Source organism: Sus scrofa, chromosome 9 (assembly GCF_054392235.1).
Source record: "Sus scrofa isolate SSC_HxYL_T2T_F1_AM1 chromosome 9, Sscrofa_HxYL_maternal_Yorkshire_Landrace_v2.0, whole genome shotgun sequence".
NCBI lineage: Eukaryota > Metazoa > Chordata > Mammalia > Artiodactyla > Suidae > Sus > Sus scrofa.
The window spans coordinates 111,680,338-111,703,154 of record NC_139391.1 but is presented as its reverse complement, the minus strand read 5'-3'; the positions used below and the strand labels follow the sequence as shown (position 1 = coordinate 111,703,154).

The 22,817-nt window shown below is 37.8% G+C and overlaps 1 protein-coding gene across 3 annotated transcripts in view; it reads right to left on the bottom strand.

Moving 5' to 3' along the window:
• Positions 1-22,817, bottom strand: part of PRKAR2B (protein kinase cAMP-dependent type II regulatory subunit beta) — a 106,666-nt gene that overhangs the window by 62,025 nt on the left and 21,824 nt on the right. For all 3 annotated transcript variants that reach the window (XM_021102599.2, XM_084977454.1, XM_084977456.1), the window contains exon 2: positions 21,704-21,739. In XM_021102599.2, coding sequence (XP_020958258.1) covers positions 21,704-21,739 — 36 coding nt within the window. The remainder of the gene's footprint in view (positions 1-21,703; positions 21,740-22,817) is intronic.

Below are 22,817 nucleotides of genomic sequence, written 5' to 3'. Positions count from 1 at the left end.
TAATTTTGCATAATATGAGGGAGCCAGGTAGTTGGTTGCTCTTAATGTTCTGAAGAAATAATATCAAAAAAGTTTGTGAGAGGAAAATTACAGTGACCTTTAGTCTCCCACTTTATCTCTTTGAAAACTGTGTGGCATAAATGTAAAGTATTATTTCTTCTTCGGGGCTTTTCCATTAGTATCTAGATGAACTGATATGCAAGATAAAGTTCCATTCTTTTGAAGAGAAGCAACATTTGCCTGGTATTGTTATTATTGTTATTCTAAGTGTTAAGCTTTAGTCTATCATAAAATGGTAATGTTTCTCAACATAAGAGGACAGATCCAATTGAGTCACCTGCAGTCGAATAGGCAGGTGGTGAAAAGTGACGGGAGCATCCCTCACAAACAGAACTCAGGGCTCATCAACTGTCTCTGATTTGCAAAGGTAGTGAGCTCAGGATACATGTCCCCTTAGGCTGTAAAGGAAGTTCATGAGCCATCAGAGAAGCTGCCTTTGACAAAGATGGAGGCCTTCCTCAGGGCAGCTGGTCTAACCTAAGAATCAGCTAACAGACAGGATTCTAATAATCCAAAATACCCAAATGTCCATCAACAGATGAATGGATTAAGAAGATGTGGTATGTATACACAATGGAATACTACTCAGCCATAAAAAAAGAACAAAATCATGCCATTTGCAGCAATACAGATGGAACATGGAAGGAACTAGAAACTCTCATACTAAATGAAGTCAGAAAAAGAAAGAAAAATACCGTATGATATCGCTTATATCTGGAATCTAATATAGAGCACTAATGAACCTTTCCACAGAACAGAAACTCATGGACTTGGAGAAGACTCGTGGTTGACAAGAGGGAGGGGGAGGGAGTGGGATGGACTGGGAATTTGAGGTTCATAGAGCAAACTATTGTATTTGGAGTGGATAAGCAATGAGGTCCTGCTACACAGCACACGGAACTGTATCTAGTCACTTGCGATGGAATATGATGGATGATAATGTGAGAAAAAGAATATATATATATATATATATATATATGTATTTCTACTGTACAGCAAAGTGACCCAAACATATACACACACACACACACACACACACACACACATGTATATATATACATGTATGTTTGACTGGGTCACTTTGCTGTACAGTACAAATTGACAGGACACTGTAAATCAACTATAATGGAAAAAATTAAAATCATTTAAATATAAAAAAAATTTTTGTTAAAATAAAGCAGCTAGAATTGGTCCCAGATGATGTCAGAGTTCTCTGAGCCCTAGGAGACCCCGGACAGACAAAGAAGACAACTTCCAGGTCAATCCAGGATGGCTGGGCTAGTTAATTAGAACCCTTTCCTGGGATTTTGCGGGGCTTGAATCAGAGGGAACGTCAGGTGAGTCTCTTTCTGGTGGCTACTGCAATAAAGTATGGAGCTGTGGTGGTCACATTCCCATCATATGGAGAAAGCAGCCTAGAGCAGGAGAGAGAATAAAGGCAAGAGATGAAAAGATCCCTTCCCAGTGTTCAAAACCCAGGCTGCATGTGTCCAACTGCATTCCTGCACTTCCTATGGGCAGATGTTTCTGTGAGAACCCCACCCTCACCATTATCTCAGTAAACTTTCCAATTTCATTTGATGGGATTCAACGTGCATTTCCATCACTCCCAATCAAGGAGACATCCAAAATTAAGGGGAACGATGGTTCAAAAAGATCAGAACAACAAGGACAACAAGATGAAAAAAGTTCAACCAATTACTACAAAATAAAACCACAGAGTGGTCACTGACGAAATAAGTATTTTGCAAAACACCAAATGCAAACTTAACTCTTCCACAGAATTGTAACAGTAAAAGTGAGTGATACATAATTCAGGGACCACATGTGGCTCTGACAGGGGTTCACGTGATTCTTCACCTCTGACGTCAGAGAGTGTAAATGACAAAGGTAGTCTGCAAAACTGAAATTCTCTTCCACCAAATGTAACTGTCTTGCAGAACAAATAAGGTTGGCCTCCAGTCTTCAATTCAGTTTTTATGTGTCATGGATTTCAGAACCACTAGCTGGTAGTTCTAATAGTTCTACTGTTTTTATGAAAATGATACATGCACTCTGTAAACAAGTCTTTTTTTTTTTTTTTTTGCTTTTTTTCTTTAGGGTCGCACCCGCAGCGTATGGAGGTTCCCAGGCTAGGGGTCTAATAGGAGCTGTTGCTGCCGGCCTACACCACAGCTCACAGCAACGCCAGATCTGAGCCACGTCTACGACCTACTCCACAGCTCATGGCAATGCCAGATCCTTAACCCACTGAGCAAGGCCACAACCTCTTGGTTCCTAGTCGGATTCATTTCCGCTGCACCACAACGGAAACTCCTCATTTTTTAAAAAAGATATTTTCTTAGCCATGCCCTCAGCATGTGGAAGTTCCCAGGCCAGGGATGAAACCTGCACCACAGCTGCAGTAATACTGGATCCTTAACCCACAGTGCCACAAGGAAACTTCTACAACTCATTTTTTAACTACTGAAGTTTTGTGTTACTGTACGAAAAATGACTCTAACTTTTGCAAAACTAACACATGGAAACTCTTACTTATTAACTATCTGTAAAGCTGTGCTGATGTCTGTGACAATAAAAGTACTATACAGTGTCCCTACATTCTACTAGTTTATAAACCTGGTATGGGGAGGTTAATTCATCTAAGGCAGAAGCACAAATTACCTGTGGTCATATAAAGAGTGACTGACCAAGAGAATGGGATTTAGACAAACTGAGGCATCCCAGCTCTGCCATTTTTTTTTTCCTGTCACTTATTACTTGTGTGACCTCAGAACATTTCTAAGCATTATGAACCTCAATTTTTCTCAACAGTGAGAGGTGGCTATTAAGAACCACCTCACAGACTTGCTATGATTAAATAAATGCCAGCTGTATAGCAATCACATGAAGTATAAACCTTGAAAAATAGACTGATATATATGGTTTGAGCTATAAAGACATATGAATGAAGTAGACTAGATAAATATTCATACTTGCTGTGAATGGGAGCGAGCACCAGACCTGTGCACACACAGTTCGCCTGCAATGCTCCCTCTCAGCAAGCCCCAACATCCTGTGCCTCTCACCTGTTGGGGAAAATGTCACCTCCTGTGAGAGGCACCCCCCCATGTCACTAAGCGTCATGTGTCACTCAATGAAGAACTGAGTCATCCCAGAGATTCTTATTCAGCATGACATCTGAGTGGGCCTTTAGTCCCTAAGAAAGTCTGTGCTGAAGAACACACACTCGAAGGGAAACTCACAAGCTCTATCTGCTCCCCAGACAAGTTGAAGATTTTTGAACCAGTTATTTAACTTCTCTGTGCCTCAGTTTCCTTGTCTGTAAGATGGGGATAATAATAATATCTTACTCAAAAAGTTGAGTTCCCATTCTGGCTCAGCAGGTTAAAAACCCGACTAGTATCCAGAAGGACACAGGTTCTATCCCTGCCCTTGCTCAGTGGGTTAAGGATCCAGCACTGCCGCAGCTGCAGAGTAGGTCGCAGATGTGGCTCAGATCTGGCATTGCCGTGACTGTGGTGTAGACCGGAAGCTGCACCTCGGATTTGACCCCTCGCCTGGGAACTTCCATATGCTGCTTGTGGCCATAAAAAGAAAAAAAAAAAGTTGATAAGAGGATTACATGACATATTTTAAGTCAAAGAATATTCAGAATACAATAGGCAGCCACAACTTGACTAGCTGGGAAGGTCTCTGTTAGGGTAACAGAAAACAGGGTTACGGGGTATTGAGTCTAAGTTTCTCAGGGCCTTGAGTCTAATATTAATTTAAAATGTAGAGACTTTACCATGTGTGATATATAGAATATTATGACAGAGATGTGTTAGATGAATTAGAAAAAAAGAGGAAGACTAAAACAAGAGAGATTACCTAGCTTTGCTATAGCAACCTACCGATGTTTTAAGTGGTATGGTGGCAAGAGAAATAGAAAGAAAGGAAAACCAAGAGTAAAAGTCAGAGATAATCCAGTGACAGACTAGAAACAAGGCCAAGATTCTCAAGTGTATGCAGTAACAATTTAACAGGTATGCTTTCTATCAAAATCTCACAACAGTACAATAAAATCTGATTATCACATTACTCTAGGTTACTGAATACCAGATACAAATGTTTCTAATGAAAGAGATGTGGGTATTACTATGTATTAGCACATAAGAAGCAATATGAAATTACAGTGTGTGTGTATGTAAATACATTTACTTTTTTTTTTTTTAAGGACCACACCCACGGCATATGTAAATTCCAGGCTAGGGGTAGAATCAGAGCTGTAGCTGCCGGCCTACACCACAGCCACAGCAACACGGGATCCGAGCCACATCTGCAACCTATACACAGCTCACAGCCACAACGGATCCTTAACCCACTGAGTGAGGCCAGGGATCAAAGCTGCATCCTCATGGATACTAGTTGGATTTGTTTCTGCCGTACCATAATGGGAACTCCTAAAGTATATTTTTTTATGGTACAGAATACAGCAGTAAATTCTAGCACACTAATATAATATACCAATGGAAATTTTGAGAAAACAATCTGTTAAGATGCATTTTTTGATACTTAAGATATTTTTACAAATATTAAATCTAAGTTATTGGGCAAATACTGACTTTCTTCAACATTTGCCTAAATCATGATTTCCAAACAAAAAATTACTTGACTTAGAAAAACATGGCACTCTGGTGAGAAAAAAAATTAATCATCATTTACAGGGAACTCAATTTAGCCTCTCCACCTACATTTGTATCATTCACTGAAAATTATTAAAGACTAGAAAATGTGTATAAAGTAGGAGATTTTCTATAGTTTTATAGAACAGTTGGCAGTAGTTCATCTTTGTCAGTAGAACGGAGTATTTAAAGAGCTCAGGGTTGGCAGACAGAACGTCTGAATTTGAATCCTGTATCTGTCCCTCTGTCGCTATTACCTTAGCAAGGGTTTAACCTCTGTGTATCAGTGACCTCACCTGTAAGGTTGGAACAATATAGTACCTGTTCTACAGAGGTGCTTTAAGAATAAAATGAATTAATAAGTGCAAAGCACTCATAACAGTTCCTGGCTCATAAGCCCTTAATACATAGTAGCTATTATTATTGAAAGTGTTTCTCATAGGAATTCCAGGTTCTAATTATGCACGAGTAAGTTTGTACACAAAATGGACCTGTAGCACAGAACCCAAATTCTAACTTTTTCAATATAAAATATCTTTACCTCAGGCATATCACATTTCTGATGCCCTTAACACTTCTGAAGTTAAAAAGGAAGAATTAAAAAAAGAAGTCAGTATTGGAGAGATGAAAATGCAAGTTTTGGAAGGAAAACCATGAGAAGCAGTTTGCACAAATGTTCCTTATATATGTATTTCATTTCTCTGCTAGATTCCAAATCTAAAATTAACCTTAAGTAACAGGATTTGAGTCACTGAAACAATGTAACATACTATTTTAGAGCTGCATATGTCCTTAAAAGGCACATTAGAACACATACTCCTTTCCTATGTATGAAAAATGTTCTTGCAGTTTTATAAAATTACATTGTGATTATTATTTTAAACGTTGTGAAATATATGTACTCTCAATAGATATGAAAATATGAGATAGAAACAAAATGTCATTTTCCTATGCCATTTCTTATTCCAGAGTCTGGATGGAACAATGGTTGCTTCTTATATATACTGACTAGTACATCTCAGTCATAATAAATGCCTCTTGCTGGGGTCACTAGGTGCTTCAACCAAGTTTCTAAATAATTTCCAGATAAATATCCAGATAACTTCTAGCTCTGATCCCTAATTACTCATCTAAAATGGGAAAGTATATTCGACAATGTTCTCTGAAATATACCTAAAATTAAAAGCTTGATTCTATGTTAAAAAATGTGTTTGGGTTTGGAGTAAAATAATAGTTGGTATGTATCAGTCATATTTTAAGAAGACCATTAATAATTAATGTTAGGACCAAACAGTGTTCACTCTAGGAATAAAAGGATAGTTCAATATTAGAAAGTCTATTAGTACAACTTAGCATATCATTTTGTTAAAAGAGAAAAAATAAAAACAAGTGATCATATGAATGCTATGAAGGCACTTGCCATATTTCTAATTAAAAAAAAACCTCAGTAGCACTAGCTACTAGCAAACACATATTATCTTCTTCTTATACTTGAGGAAATGTGTTAAGTATTTTACATTATCTCATCAATCAACGAACAATACCTCATGAATCAGGTCCTCTTACCACCATAATGAACTGAGTTCAAAGAGACTAAATAACCCTCTCAGGGGCAAAAGCTCATAAACGGCAAACCGCAATTTGAACCCAAAGCCATCTGACCTCAGAGCTCAAATACTTAACAAATCAGTAAAGGAAAAAAAAATCGAACATGTAGTTAACAGAAAAATAAATACAAATGACCAAAAATAATGAAAAGATGCCAGGCCTTACTCATAAATTTTTTAAGACACTAAAACATACTGATCTATCACACTGATACATATTTTTAAATTCCACAATTATACGTTAAGCATAAGATGAGAGTGTAAATTGATATACTATTTTATTTTATATTTTTTATTATTATTTTTTGTCTTAGGGCTGCACCCGCAGAATATAAAGATTCACAGGCCAGGGGTTTAATTGGAGCTGCAGCTGCCAGCCTACACCATAGTCACAGCAATGCAAGACCTGAGCCGGGTCTGTGACCTACACCACAGCTCAGGGCTTTGCCGGATTCTCAACCCACTGAGCAAGGCCAGGGATCCAACACACATCTTCATGGATACTAGACTGGTTCATTAACCACTAAGCCACAACGGGAACTCCCTAGTATACTCTTTTAAAGGGCAATTTGAAAATGTCTTACAAGTTTCACATGCTCATACCTTTTTTTTTTTTTTTTTTTTTCCTTTTTTAGACACCCCATGGCATATGGAATTCCCAGGCCAGGGATCAGATCCGAACCACAATCTCGACCCAAGTCACAGGTGGGTCGAGTGACTAAGCAATTTCACTTCTAGAAATATATCCTATAGATGCACTTGCACAATTATGCAAAGACACATGTACTTAAAATGTGAATACCGTTATTAATACAGTTTAACACATCTATATAACAGAATACATTTCAGTTATTAAAATAGGATGAAGGGAAGTTCCCTTCATGGCTCAGCAGTTAATGAACCTGACCAGGATCCATGAGGATGTGGTTCAATCCCTGGCCTCACTCAGTGGGCTAAGGATCTGGCATTGCTGTGAGCTGTGGTGTAGGTCACAGATGAGGCTCAGATCTGGCATTGCTGTGGCTATGGTGAAGGCCAGTGGCTGTAGCTCCAATTCAACCTTTAGCCTGGGAACCTCCATGTGCCACACGTGCAGCCATAAAAAGCAAAAAAAAAAAAAAAAAAAAAAAAAAAGATGAGGTACCTGTAGTTTAAGGACATGAAAAGTAGTAATGGCATACTGTTAAGTGCAAAAGGCAACATGTAAAGCTAGATATAACTTTTATTCTAATACGTATATGCATAAAAATGTCTAGAAAGTACCATTAATTGTGGTTACCTCCAGGACTAGGACTGGGAACCATGGGAGAAACCGGCATCTTTAATGTTCATTTTATACCCTTTGTACTATTTGATGTTTCACCATGAGCACATACCAATTTTATAGTTAAAAAAAAATCTTTAAATGATATAAAAAGTACATGTACACACTGATTACAACTATTTAAAAAATGGATACTGATTCACATGTTAGAAAGATTTTAATAGTTAATACACAGTGGGAAAAGAACTCATCATTAAAAAGGCCAAAAAAAAAAAAGAAAAAAAAAAAAGATGCTGATTTACTACCGCAGAAGATGGGGGACAGAAGGCAAGGACTGCAAAGGAACACAAAGAAAATGAACAAACCATCACCTCTAAGCCCTCGCCTCACCCACAGCCACTCCGCTGGCCCTTCTCTCGCCCTCTCCCTTACAAATCACCACGGAGCATTTCACACACTGTTTTCAGACCACTCAGAATACTGGACTCATTGGTTTCCAGTCTACACAAACACATGCCACTCAATTTTTTTTAGTTTTTCTAGGACCCACAAACACTATTACAATCCTACAAACCAAACAAACAGGACTTAATCAGTTCTTGGCCCCTTCCTTAGGTATATCTGCATCATTACTCTTCTGCTTGATTTACAGACATCTGAAAAGCATATATAAATGATAGTCATGACAATATAAATTAAATTGATTTTTCCAAATATGAAGGGGTTTTTTGCCCCCCCTCCAGGGAGAAGCAAAGAGAAATAATAAACCTCACTAAACTGCAAGCAAACCATTTCCAGAAATGTAGTTAATTCCATGTATAAACAGATACCACCGTTTATAATATTTCTAAATATCCATTATTTTGGGTGGCAACATAGTATTTTCAGATATCTAGCTGAATAGGAAAGGAGATAATATTTACATTTATATCAAAATTAATCTGAATCAAGATGTCAAGGGGCAGAGGCAGAGCATAAGTTGCACCAGGAACTGCTTTTTTTACATGGTGTATACGCATCACTTTGGAAAAATTGGAAAAGTCGGTTTTAGTGAATGGTAATACCCCACACTATACTTATTCAGGATGAGAATTTTCTTTCTTTGTTTTTTTACTTCTTAGGGCTGTACCTACGGCATATGGAAGTTCCCAGGCAAGGGGCTGAGTCAGAGGTGCAGCTCCCAACCTACATCACAGCCACAGCAACTCAGGATCCTTAACCCACTGAGTGAGGCTAGGGATCGAACCCACATCCTCATAGATACTAGTTGGGTTCACTACTGCTGAGCCACAACGGGAACTCCAGGGTGAGGATTTTCTAATAACCCTTTCTGGTACTAAGAAAGAAAAAAAAAAAAAAAAGACAAAAACTAAACAATCTGAATCACTCAAATTCGACTGCTAAAAGCATCAGGATATAAACCATTCCGTAATTTGGGGCACAGAAAATGTGATTAACATATAAAGAATACCTTGGGTGTTAGTAAACAACAACAATAAATGCTTCATGAGTATGTGTAGAAATGCAATGCTGGCACCAGAAATTACTCTGAACTGTTGCCTTTTCTCTACTTTGTTGGTAATTTAGTGTATAAAACTTTTAACATAATCTCAAAATTCAGGATAAAAATCATAACAGAAAAAAATGCTAGCATATGTAAATTGATGAAACTGGAATACACCTTCACGCCATGCACAAAAATAAACTCAAAATGGCTTAAAGACTTAAACATAAGACAAGACACCATAAAACTCCTCAAGGAGAACATAGGTAAAACATTCTCTGACATCAACCTTACAAATGTTTTCTCAGGTTAGTCTCCCAAGGCAACAGAAATAAAAACAAAAATAAACCAATGGGACCTAATCAAACCAACAAGCTTTTGCACAGCAAAGGAAACCATTAAAAAAAAAAATACAACCTACAGAATGGGAGAAAATAGTTTCAAACAATGCAACTGACAAGGGCATCATCTCTAAAATATACAAACAACTTATACAACTCAACAGTAAAAAAAGCCAACAACCCAACTGAAAAATGGGCTAAAGACATGAATAGACACTTCTCCAAAGAACATATACAGATGGCCAACAAGCACATGAAGAAATGCTCAGCATCACTGATTATTAGAGAAATGCAAATCAAAACTACTATGAGATACCACTTCACATCAGTCAGAATGGCCATCATTAATAAGTCCACAAACAACTAATGCTGGAGAGGGTGTGGAGAAAAGGGAACCCTCCTGCACTCTTGGTGGGAATGTAAATTGGTACAACCACCATAGAGAACAGTATGGAGGTACCTAAGAAAACTATACATAGAACTACCATATGACCCAGCATTCCCACTCTTGGGCATATATCTGGATAAAACGTTCCTTGGAAAAAACCACATGCATCCATATGTTCATTGCAGCATGATTCACAGTAGCAAAGACAGGGAAACAACTCACATGTCTATCGACAGATGAATGGATTAAGAAGATATGGAATATATACAAAATGAAGTACTACTCAGCCATAAAAAGAACAAAATGATGCTATTTGGAGCAACATGGATGGAACTAGAGACTCTCATACTAAATGAGGTAAGTCAGAAAAAGAAAGACAAATACCATACGATATCACTAATATTGGAATCTAATATATGGCACAAATAAACCTTTCCACAGAAAAGAAAATGATGGCAATGAAGAACAGACTTGTGGTTGCCAAGCGGGAGGGAGTGGGATGGACTGGGAATTTGGAGTTAATGGATACAAACTATTGCATTTGGAATGGATAAGCAATGAGATCCTGCTGTATAAAACTTGGAACTATATTTAGTCACTTACGATGGAGCATGATAACGTGAGAAGAAGAACGTACATATGTATGTGTGACTGGGTCACCTTGATGTACAGTAGAAAATCAACAGAACACTGTAAACAAGCTATAATGGAAAAAAATAAAAATCACTTAAAAAAAAAGAGCTAGATAGAAGTCATTTGGCTTAGTGTATTCCAGAACCCTCACAAACAAGTGCCTCATTTGTCTGTGAAGCATCCAAGATTTCTATAGTTCCACTAGCCTGTGATTCCCATTTAATAAAACAGTTAAAAACTAATTTGATTCCACTGTAAAGAACAAATTAATCAGATTTTGAAAATAAAAAGAACATGACCTCAGGTATGCTAACCTCTTCGTGCCTCAGTTTCCACACCTGAAACATGGAGACAATAGGAAGACCTCCTTTGAAGGCAGCAGCAGTGACTCCCGTGGGTCGTCATGGGGAAAATGGTCAGAGGCAGAGCCTGCACAGTCCCCATGTCCACACTGCAGTCCCATGAGCACATCTACTTTCAAAAATCAGACTATGAGGAGTCAAAACCAAAATAAATGATCCTTAGTCAAGCATTTGAGCAACTTCTCTTATTATGGAAACGTATTCTTTGACAAAAGCAAGGGGAAAGCTCTGGGAATTATAAATTCATGAAAAACATGTAGGACTGTTAGAAAGACTACAAGCCCCAAATGTCGTCACTTATACTAAGCCTCACGTCACCAAACAAACTCGATTACAGTTTCCATTCCCCCAGAACTGGAATCTTAAACCGGCCAATCAGGAGTCACCTGGTCAGCATAGCAGGTCATCTGCTGACAGACCCCTGCCAGCAGGGAAGTGACTGGAAGGGAAGTGACCTTGTAATAACCAGTTAGCTTCTCTGCTTAGTGTCGCTTCCTTGTTCCTGCTCTCTTCTGCCTATAAAAAGGCTTTCATTTTGCACAGCTCCTCAGAGCCCCTTTCTATCTGCTACATGGGATGGTGCATGACTGAACGAACTCTTGCTCCGAAAAATTCTTCCGGTTTTTAATATGCCTCAGTTTATCTTCTAACAGGACTCACCGGCTACCTTCAAAAACATAGAATCCTCTCGGCCTTGAACTCTCTGTCCAGGATGAGACATACAGGATGATTCTCCACAGCTACCACCAATCCAGAGACTTCAGTCCTTCCGCCCAAATAGTTTAACATCAAGAATCTCTTCTATTTGAAAACCATCTTAAAGTTACCAAAAGGGAAGCATGGGGGGAGGGCATAAATTAGGAGTTTGGAATTAACCTATAAGCCCTACCGTACATAAAGCAGATCACCAACAAAGCCTACTGTAGAGCACAGGGAACTCGACTCAGTATTCTGTAATAACTTATATGGCGAAAGAATCTGAAAAACAATGGATATATATATGTATTGACTGAATTACTTTGCTGTATACCTGAAACTAACACAACATTGCAAATCAACTACATACTTCAATAAAATTTATTTAAAAAAAAGAATCCCTCCAAAAAGGATGATTTAACTAAAGACAAACTTTGATTTTATTTAACTTCTAATTTAACTGCCTAGGAGATACAACATGAATGTTTATTTTTTAATCAATAAAAATACATAATTTTGGATTATAAGCCTTTTCATTATTCTAATTCTGAGAAGAGAAGAAAAAGAACAGCAACACTGTCATAGGGCCATAAAATCTGAATAAAGTGAAAATACCAAATAAAAAAGTAACTTGAAAGTAGCATTTTATTTTTAGAAAGCCACAAGAGTACACATGCTAAGTTGAAATTTTCAGTTTCTACTGCAGTTTACCCACTCAGCAACCTGTTGAAAACCAGCTCTGAAAATAACCTCGCAGCATAAAAGCCATTTACATTTTGTGGAGGGCTTTGTGTCTCATACACTATTACTTTATGTTATGCAATGAGCATATCAAATTATCTAGATGTTTTTAAAGAGGACCTATAACTTGGAAATGTTTTCAAATATCTAAGGAGAGGGTCAGTTTCACCTTTTTTTGATGGAGATCAGTAAAGATGGTAACATTTATAATTCCTTGAAACAGGCATAATGATATGATTATTTTTTTTTTTTTTTTGTCTTTTCTAGGGCCGCACTCGCAACACATGGAAGTTCCCAGGATAGGGGTCCAATCAGAGCCGCAGTCGCCAGCCTCCACCACAGCCACAGCATCGCAGGATCTGAGCTGCGTCTGCGACCTACACCATACCTCACGACAATGCCGGATCCTCAACCCACTGAGCGAGGCCAGGGATCGAACCCGCAACCTCATGGTTCCTAGTTGGGTTCATTAACCATTGCGCCACGATGGGAACTCCTGATACAATTATTGAAGCTGTTTAATCTTCCAAATAAAGGCTCCTCTTTTCTACCACCCTGAAAACAATATATCATCAATCTGTTTTCACTGTTTAGCAATTCAATTATACTATCTTATGTAAAATAACAAGAAAATCAATGCTCTCTGGTTTTAATAACACAAGACTGAAGGTAGGAAAAGTGGTGAAGGCGATGAAACCTGGCTGTTATTGACAAGGTAAGAGAAAGAAGACCTGGATACATTTTGTGGTTTTAGTTGTACATTAATGTACATTACCATTAATGTGTGTGTGTGTGTGTGTGTGTGTGTGTGTGTGTGTGTGTGTGTGTGTGTGTGTGTGTGTGTGTGTGTGTCTTTTTAAGGCCGCACCCATGGCATATGGAGGTTCCCAGGCTAGGGGTCAAATTGGAGATGCAGCTGCCAGCCTGCACCACAGCCACGGTAACATGGGATCCGAGCCGCAGCATCTGCGACCTACACCACAGCTCACGACAATGCCTTATCTTTAACCCACTGAGCGAGGCCAGGGATCGAACCCTCATCCTCAGGGATGCTAGTTGGGCTCCTTAACTGCTGCGCCATGACGAGAACTCCATTGTACCATTATTTTTTTATATATATATATCAGAAAACATGATCAAATGATTAGCTAGTATGAAAGACACTGTTGGGCGCTCAGAGTCTCAGAGCCCAGTGACAGTAACATTCTCCTGTAATCAGCTCCAAGAAGCAGCTGGCTCAATCTGATTAAAGGGGGGAGGAGGCTGTGCATACACCCGTTTCAAATTAAAGGTTAAATCTTAAAAAGCGGATCAACTTATTTTCAAAATAACCATCTACAAACACAGCTTATAATTTACAGGAGACTGAAGTTGCTTTTTACCTAAAAAGCTAAATAAAGTATGTTACATTTGAGAGAAATCCCTCCCCTCTCCCCACAAATATCAACACAGTGTTAATGAAATTACTCCAAATGTGGAGTAAGGGAATTAGAAAGACACACAGAATTATGCACTTTGGCCAATTAAAATTAAGTGGGATAGATTAGTGGTGAAAATAACAGAGATACTAATATTGCAGCATTTTCATTAGATTACATTTGACAAATGGAGTCTAATGATATATAAAAGTTTATTTAGCACTCATTAAATGCCACGCACAGTGCTTTAAAAAAAAAAAAAAAGCATTGCCTACATTCTCTTCATGAGTTACAACAGTCTGACTTTATAGAAGAGGGTTTAAGTAAATTGCCCAAGGTCACACAGCTAATAAACAATGCAATTTAAATCCTAAACTGTGCCTGTCAGCCTCTGGCCCAGACCAGAGCCAAATACACTGTATGTGCTCCTTGAATATATTTAAAAAAAAAAATTTTTTTTAAAGCCGCTCCTGCAGCACATGGAAGTTCCTAGATTAAGGGTTGAATCAGAGTTACAGCTGCCAGCTTATGCCATAGCCACAGTAACATGAGATCCAAGCTGCACTTGTGACCTGTAGCATAGCTCATGGCAACACTGGATCCTTAACCCACTGAGCGGGGCCAGGGATCGAACCCACGTCCTCTTGGATACTAGTCGGGTTTGTAACACAATGAGCCACAATGGGAACTTCCTAGCTCTGTCTTCTTGCCACTTCCCAGTTTGGCCATCAACACAGCACACATCAATGTCCATGCCAATTCAATTCTTTTTCAACATCCAGGAGACCCATGTGGACAAGAGGCTGAGCCTGCGAAACCAAACTGGGGAGAATATTGTGCAAAGTGTTTTGCATGGGTTATCCAGTGTTTAAACAACACACTCATCTTGTGAGATAGGTATTGTGTCAATTTCCTATCTTGAGAAATGGAGCCTTTTTAGAAAGGTAGCTAAGCCCCCCTCCATACACACACACTTTTAATAAGTGGACACATAAGGAGCAGAGCAAGTACTCCAACTTGAATCCACAGCCTACTGAATCCACGGCCTACTGCCCCCCCCCCCCTCCAGTAAGAGAGACGCTAACATTTTGAAGCAATGGTTAAGTGAAAGGCAGAAATATCTCCTGGCCTTAAGCATCTGCTTACTCCACAAATGCTTGATGGTGGAGATAAAGTGCAGAGCAGCCTACTATGAAAAAGGACTTTATAATAAAAATAGCCAGCTACTAGTGATAACACATAAATACTCCCCCTACCTTCCTGTTGAAACCCACATCACAAACCTTAAAGACCAGCCCCAAAGGCACCCTTTCTGTGAGCAGCATGCCCTAGAAAAACTATACATTTTCTCCTTTTCACTCTGTGGATATTGTGGTATTTAGCACACTATGAGTCACAGCCAGCCTCCCCATTAGATTCTGAACTTCGTAAAGCCCCTATCTTAACTCTTCTTGCATGCCCTGGCACTGTATCTGCCACAAAATAAAGACTACGTAAATGTTTGCTGAATGAATCAGTAAAATAATTCACGTAGTATTCTCCCCACATGCATTGTACAGTGTTGGTGATGACCAAGCATGAAACAAACTTCTGAAAACAAAATATAAATGTAAAAATATTCATACCAGCAAATTAGTTTGAAAATATGAGAATGACCTCTGGAAAAAAATAATTTGGGGGTTAAAAGCTCTCATCAAATACTTTAAAACAAAAACAATGAACACCAAGGCTACAAAATATTTCCACAATAAAACAAAAGGAAGCATATGTTCCCTGAATCAAGGAAGCATATGTTCCCTGAATCAGATTCAAGACAAGATCTGAACTTCTGCTATTTCACTACTTTTCTTGGAGACTAATCATTTTCTGTTTGGGATGATTTTACTGAATTTTTAATGTGCCATTTTACACAGTGGGTGCAAGCGATTTAAAGACTTAATTTCACCTCAGAATTATTCCAAATGCTAGTTTAGGGGGAATTATAAGATTTTAGCTCTTTTAAAAATATTCAACAAAATTCACTGTTCATGTTATAGCTAAAAATTGAAGTGTAACTAATTATCTACAGGAGAAAAGAAGATTAGCCAATTCATAATCTGGAGTTCCATTTTCACTTCTATAATGAGAAATAATTACATACTGGAGCAAGTGTGCTCAGCAACAGTCTGTGGAAGCAATACTAAATGTCAACGCAAAGATGTCATGGCCTTGGGTGGGGCACTGTGACCAGATAGCGGACATGCCCCTGCAGTCTGAAAACTTGGAACAGGCGATATGAGGAACTGCCTTGTTGGGGAGAACTGTCAGAACTCTAAAAAAACAGATTCCAGAATTTCAGGGAGCCAATTTACGAAAGACAAGATAAATGCAGTCATGACAAATAAATGCCATATAAAATCCTTGACGGAGCATCAACAAGAAAAGGAGGCGAGGAGACAGTAAGGCAAGTACGGAAATCAGACTCTAGACTGCAGATGAGATAACAGCACAGCAGCAAGGTTAAATTCTTTGTGTATTATATTATGTAGAACATGTCCTTGTTCTTAGGAGATACGTGTGAGCCGAAAAGGCTCAGTAAAAAATAAGCAGTGTGTTTGTGTGTGTGCAAGGAAGGAAAGAAAAATGTGGCAAGATAATAACAACTGGGAAATCTAGATACAGGTGTTGACTGAACCATTCCACAAACTCTTGTATAAGCTTGACTTTTTTCAAAACAAAATCCTGAGGTTAAAAAAAATTCAGAGAGCGGGCTGACCTCATGAGAAGGTATTGTCTCAAGAGTAATGGGTCATTTCAATTTGTTTTTCAATTCAAAGCCAAAAACCACAGAGGAAAACTATTATAGTATTTTGAAAAACTGTAATATGCAAACAATAAAAAGTGAGGCCCATATGTGAATACCAAACAGTGTTATGACTCTCTGAGGCTTTCTGATGATTGACCAAGGCACAGACCTGAGAGTTTTATTGCTTTGTTTTAAACTATGTTCAAGAGAAAAGAGCTGACCACTGAAGTTTTTGAGAGCCTACCCACTCTGCTTTATAAAAACCATCTAACTTATCCATCCTAACCAAGGTGACTCTAGCTGTTGTGATCCCCAACTGAAAGAAGACGAAAATAAGAAAGTAAAACTCCATGAGGTAAATATCTTACATGCAAATTCACACAGTAAACGAGTGGTTTCAATTCAAGTATGTGTAACTCTAAGCCCTGAGGTCTTTCCCATATAACATGCTAGACGAACAACAAAGCGACAGAACTGTTGTCTGCTCAAAGCTTTATTCTTCAAAGATTTATTCAGTTCCTACCTCTACTACTACCACTAACTTTTAACAATAACTATAACAATATATGGTATATTTCCATTTTTCCACCAAAAAGAATACTTTTCCAAAACAGAAAGTCATATAAGCTTTAAGAAAAATTAAACCCCGAACGGTCAGTGTTAATTCTATCAAAAGTCCCAAATAAATTATGCATATGACTTCTGTGTATTTAAAAAGACATACTGATAAGAAGTGATTACCCAGAGAAGAAACGGTTTTTAAAGAACAAGAGCAGTATTTCTTTTTCTTTTCTTTAAGAATAGGATTATGGGGGTGCTGTTTAAAAACAAGGTTATGAGTGATCACACTGCAATATATAAATGTATCAAATCAACATCTGTACACCTTAAACATACAGGAAGTTATACATCAGTTACATCTCAATAAACACAGAAGTAAACAAACCAAGGCTATGGAGTGTGTGTCAGGGAAATAACAGAGATATATTTTAGATAAGTCTGACAGTTTCATCTTGTTTTATAGAATTTATCCAATCGAACATAAAGGCAAGATGCCCTCCTTCCAATGCCCATCTGTTTTTAATCTGTTAGTCACACTCCAGTATATGCCTTTCTTTCCTGAACCAGGTAGAAAACTAGCTTACATAACCCAGAAACCTCTACAAACTCTTTAAATTCTAGGAATTTTTTTTGAAAATACTGAGTGAAGCTGATCCCCTTGGCTTAAAGAAATTAAAACCAGGAGTTCCCACTGTGATGCAGTGGGCTGAGAATCTGGTGCTGCTGCAGCTGCGGCAAAAGTTGCAGCGAGGGCTCAGATTTGATCCCTGGCCTGGAAACCTCCATATGCTGCTAGTGCAACAAAAAATAACAAACCAACCAACCCAACAGGTTTGTGGGCAGGCACTGAAGACACAGGAGGAGAGTTCACAGGACTCTGTGATCCGAAGTAATAAAAATATAAAAGTATAAAAATGATCCAAAATAATATATTTGTTAAACACATTCTTTTCTTTTTTGGCCCAAGCCTGCAGCATGTGGAAGTTCCAGGGCCAGGGATCAAACCTGCTCCCACAGCAGTGACAACACTGCATCCTGAACCCACTGAGCTATTAGGTATTAGGGCCTTGTTAAACAAAGTCTTAATATAAACATTCCTCTCATCCTTATGAACCACAACAAAAAGAAAAGGCTTATATAAAAGGAAGAAATGTTTTCTTTGAAGTATTCAGGTTGAAATATTTATTTTTGATAGATGTGGTATAAATATCAAAAGTCAAAACTTCAATGATTTAGGAAACTCCAGTCAGATTAGGAATATATCATAATATACTATTTTTAAATTTTTACTCAATCAGTGACTGAACATCTAACACTGTATGTAACATACTGTTGTAACGTACACATGCAGTATTTATTGTTGTAATTATTATTTAAAAACAGATGAATAAGAAACAAACTCATATCCTATACTTCTGGTTGATTTTACCTGACATTTTTTCCCTTACATTACAGAGCTCATATTACAAATTTAAACACACAGTTTATTTCTGAAAAGAAAGTATTTCTAAACTAAAACTTCATCAAAAAAGATATCCTAAGAAATATATTTAATTATCAAATAGTAATTTCTGTCTTAAGTAGATATTTTTTTTATTTTCATGAAATGCTCCTTTAAAAGAAACTGAAGTATTTTCTCATCTAATAAATTACTTTTAGCCACTAAATTAAATTAACAGAGAACTGTAGAATTTCCTCCTCAAGATATCTTAGGACTGTTTCCGTCTTCTCCCTTGTCAAAAAAGTTTTAAACGAAGACCAGTGGTTTTTTTTCCTAAGATAGTAAATATAATTTTATCTTCCTTGCCTAAAAGCCTGAAAAAGTGTATAAAATGCTTATTAGCACAGTGCCTAACCCATCAGGGGTACTTCATAAATTAGTTCTCTTTTCCTTCCAATAATCAACGTCAAAGGTCATTCTCATGATGCAACCGACAAGGGCTTAATCTCTAGAATATATAAACAACTGATAAAACCCAACAGCAAAAAAAGCGAATCAATCAATGGAAAAATGGGCAAAAGACCTGAATAGACATTTCTCCAAGGAAGATATACAGATGGCCAGCAAACACATGAAAAAATGCTCAACATCATTGATTATTAGAGAAATGCAAATCAAAACTACCATGAGATACCACCTCACACCAGTCAGAATGGCCATCATTAATAAATCCACAAATCACAAGTGCTGGAGGGGCTGTGGAGAAAAGGGAACCCTCCTGCACTGTTGGTGGGAATGTAAACTGGTACAGCCACTATGGAGAGCAGTTTGGAGATACCTTAGAAATCTATACATAGAACTTCCATATGACCCCACAATCCCACTCTTGGGCATCTATCCGGACAAAACTCTCCTTAAAAGAGACACGTGCACCCGCATGTTCATTGCAGCACTATTCACAATAGCCAGGACATGGAAACAATCCAAATGTCCATCGACAGATGATTGGATTCAGAAGATGTGGTATATACACACAATGGAATACTACTCAGCCATTAAAAAGAATGACATAATGCCATCTGCAGCAACATGGATGGAACTAGAGAATCTCATACTGAGTGAAATGAGCCAGAAAGACAAAGACAAATACCATATGATATCACTTATAACTGGAATCTAATATCCAGCACAAATGAACATCTCCTCAGAAAAGAAAATCATGGACTTGGAGAAAAGACTTGTGGCTGCCCAATGGGAGAGGGAGGGAGTGGGAGGGATCGGGAGTTTGGGATTATCAGACACAATTTAGAATAAATTTACAAGGAGATCCTGCTGAGTAGCATTGAGAACTTTGTCTAGATACTCATGTTGCAACAGAACAAAGGGTGGGGAAAAAAATGTAAATGTAATGTATACACATAAGGATAACTTGATCCCCTTGCTATACAGTGGGAAAATAAAACAAAATTTTTTTTTTAAAAAAGGTCATTCTTATAGTGCTTTTCAGACTGTTAGAGTATTAGGGTAACAACATTTACACGTTTTAAAGAGAGGTGATACAACATGACTCTTAAACTTGGTATCACTTTATTTTTCTTTAGCTCATATTTCTTCCTGCTGTTTTCACTGGCATTTCCTACTGTCTGTCATTCTCAGAATAAGTGCAACAACATTTGACTTGAATATGTATTTCTCTGCTGGCATCCCAGTATGTCTGCGTTTCCAGCCAAGTCTGGACACAGATTTAGTGGTGGCAGTGAGGACTAAAATAATGGTGTTTCAAAGCAAACCTACATACTAGAGCCCCTGACCCATCCACGGATGTTAAGTGTACTGAACAACAAATATTAGTGGCATTTGCCCAGAAATAAATGCCTCATGTCATGCAGTTTGAGGCAGAAAAGGAGATCATTTATTCTGAGTCTTAGCTCTGTTTCTATGGTAAGAATCTTACATCGCGAAGACAAGATATCACACTGATTCTCTCTTATTGTTCTGTTTCCACCGCTGCTCATAAATGACTACAAATTACACCAGAACACTATCACCCTTGATGGCTCTACGTTGAGCTGAAGTCTGATGCCTTACTGACATAAACACACTCTCTCATTCCACAAAAGGCATTATGATCTACTCTTTGTTCTCAACATTTAAGATAGCTATGCCTTGACGTGACAAAAAACTCAGGAGGATAAAGCAGATACCGCCCCCACAGAGCTTATGTTCCAGATCCTCTTTCTCCTTAGAGACCAGGTCATAATATAGTAAGAGTAAATCATACCAGAAACGGCTGACAAATTAAAAACAAAACTCAATCTTAAAACACATTTAAGAATAATACAACGCAGATGGAAATATGGTCATTTTATGAAACAAATGAGTCATTTGTATTACACAAACATCAAAAATGATCAGTTTGAAATTTTATCTTGTGTCTCAACCCAAAAAACTGTAGTTCTAGTTAAAACAGTCATTTTTTTCAAACCAAACATGATAGCACTTCATTATCCTCTCACTTCTGAGAAGAAGGTATTCCACAGAGGGGAATTTTCCAAATAAAGTTTATGCACTTCAATGCCCAAACTCACTTTCCTTAAACCATTTAGGACCTAAACGCTGTCAACTGTGTCCTGTTCTTCCCAACCGAGTATCTATACTCAGTACAACAAATGGAATTTGAGCATCTGTCAGTATACTGCTAAGGTCCTCCACTGTGACTCTGCAGGAGGTGACTTGTTATCACTAGGCCAGCCATAGCCCCAGGGTGTTTATAAACACAAAGCAATTTGCTCCTATTCTAAACGGTTCCACGATGACAATGACAAGTTCTTACATCTGCATGTTGAGTTTTCTTGTCCCTTATTTAAAACTCTCATCCTCACCTGTTTCCAGGATGTTCTATACCCAAGTTCTAAACCACTGTATCTAAATCATGGCTGATAAATCAGATAACCATGCAGACAGCATTTATCAAGAGCAGAAATAAACAAAGTAGGGTAAGATTCTTCATAGATTAGCCTCAGGGCACAGTGTGATTTTTAAGTTTAGCCGTTCGGAGGATATTTCCAATTACCTCCTGGCTTCTTGATTTTATCAGATGGTTGTGTTTTCTCAGAAAATAACTAACAAATAAATTATTACTCTGAGCAATTACTCTTTTCATAACTTCTTGTCCAATACTAGCATCATTTTAAAAATGTCATCATTAGTAAGCAAAATCCACACTCGGACTTACCTGAGGCACGCCTTGTGAATCGGTTTATTACTGGAGCTGAAAGAGAAAAGCAGAATAATATGATTAGATAAAATTCTAATTTATCCAAAACCCTTAAAAGGCCCTAAATTGTTAAGTGATCTCGTAAGTTAAACAGGAGAAGGATACGAATGAATAAATAATGCAAGAAGAAATACCATAAGTGTATAAAAATTAAGTATTTAAATTACCTAGTAGCCAAAGAAATACGAATTGATAGCAATATTTCACCTGTTAAATCATCCCCCCCAAAACACCTGAAGTAAAAAAATCCCTAGTTACGTACAGCTGAAATCACTTATAGACAGTATAGATCCATATTTTTGGAAACAATTTGGCAATTACATCCAATGCCATAAAGGTATGTCTCCCTTAATAGAGTAACTCTACGTTCAAGTGATTTATCCTCAAGAAATAATACTGGAGAAGGAAAAAGTAACATATGTACACATCAATTCAACTGCATCATTTTTAAAATGAAAAAATTCAGAAAGCAAAACTAAAATGCCCATGTATACTAAAATCATTATTAGGTGAAGAATAGTATATCCTTGATAGTCTCAGATTAAATATCTGTGGTTTTGACAATTTTTGTGTGGCCCAAAGGTCCACGGCATGTAAATCTGTCTACAAAAGGCTGTAATTTCAGGCTGGTGTGTGGAGGGCATCGCTCAGCTGGTGAGGCCAACTTTGGCCCACTCCTCGCACGTGGCTCTGCTGTTTCATCTTGGTTTTGCTTCCACTTATCTCAAGAAATGAGATTTTTAAAAACCTTATGTCTTGAGAGAAGCAGGTAAGTTTATGGTTCGTATACACAGGAAGAAGTCCCCTGGTCAGGGACTGAACCTGTGTCCAGTGACAACGCTGGATCCTTAACCCACTAAGCCATGAGGGGACTCCTACTTAAATACTTTTAAAGCAATAATTATAAAAATTGTTCACACTATGGAAATAAATAAAGTAAAAAATACAAGTAAAAAAAATAAGACAAAATTTTTGTTGGCATTAGGTTATACTGTGCGCGTACACACACACATACACACACACACAGAGAGGCCTAGGAACAAGCACTAGAAGAAACCTCTGTCAGATGTTT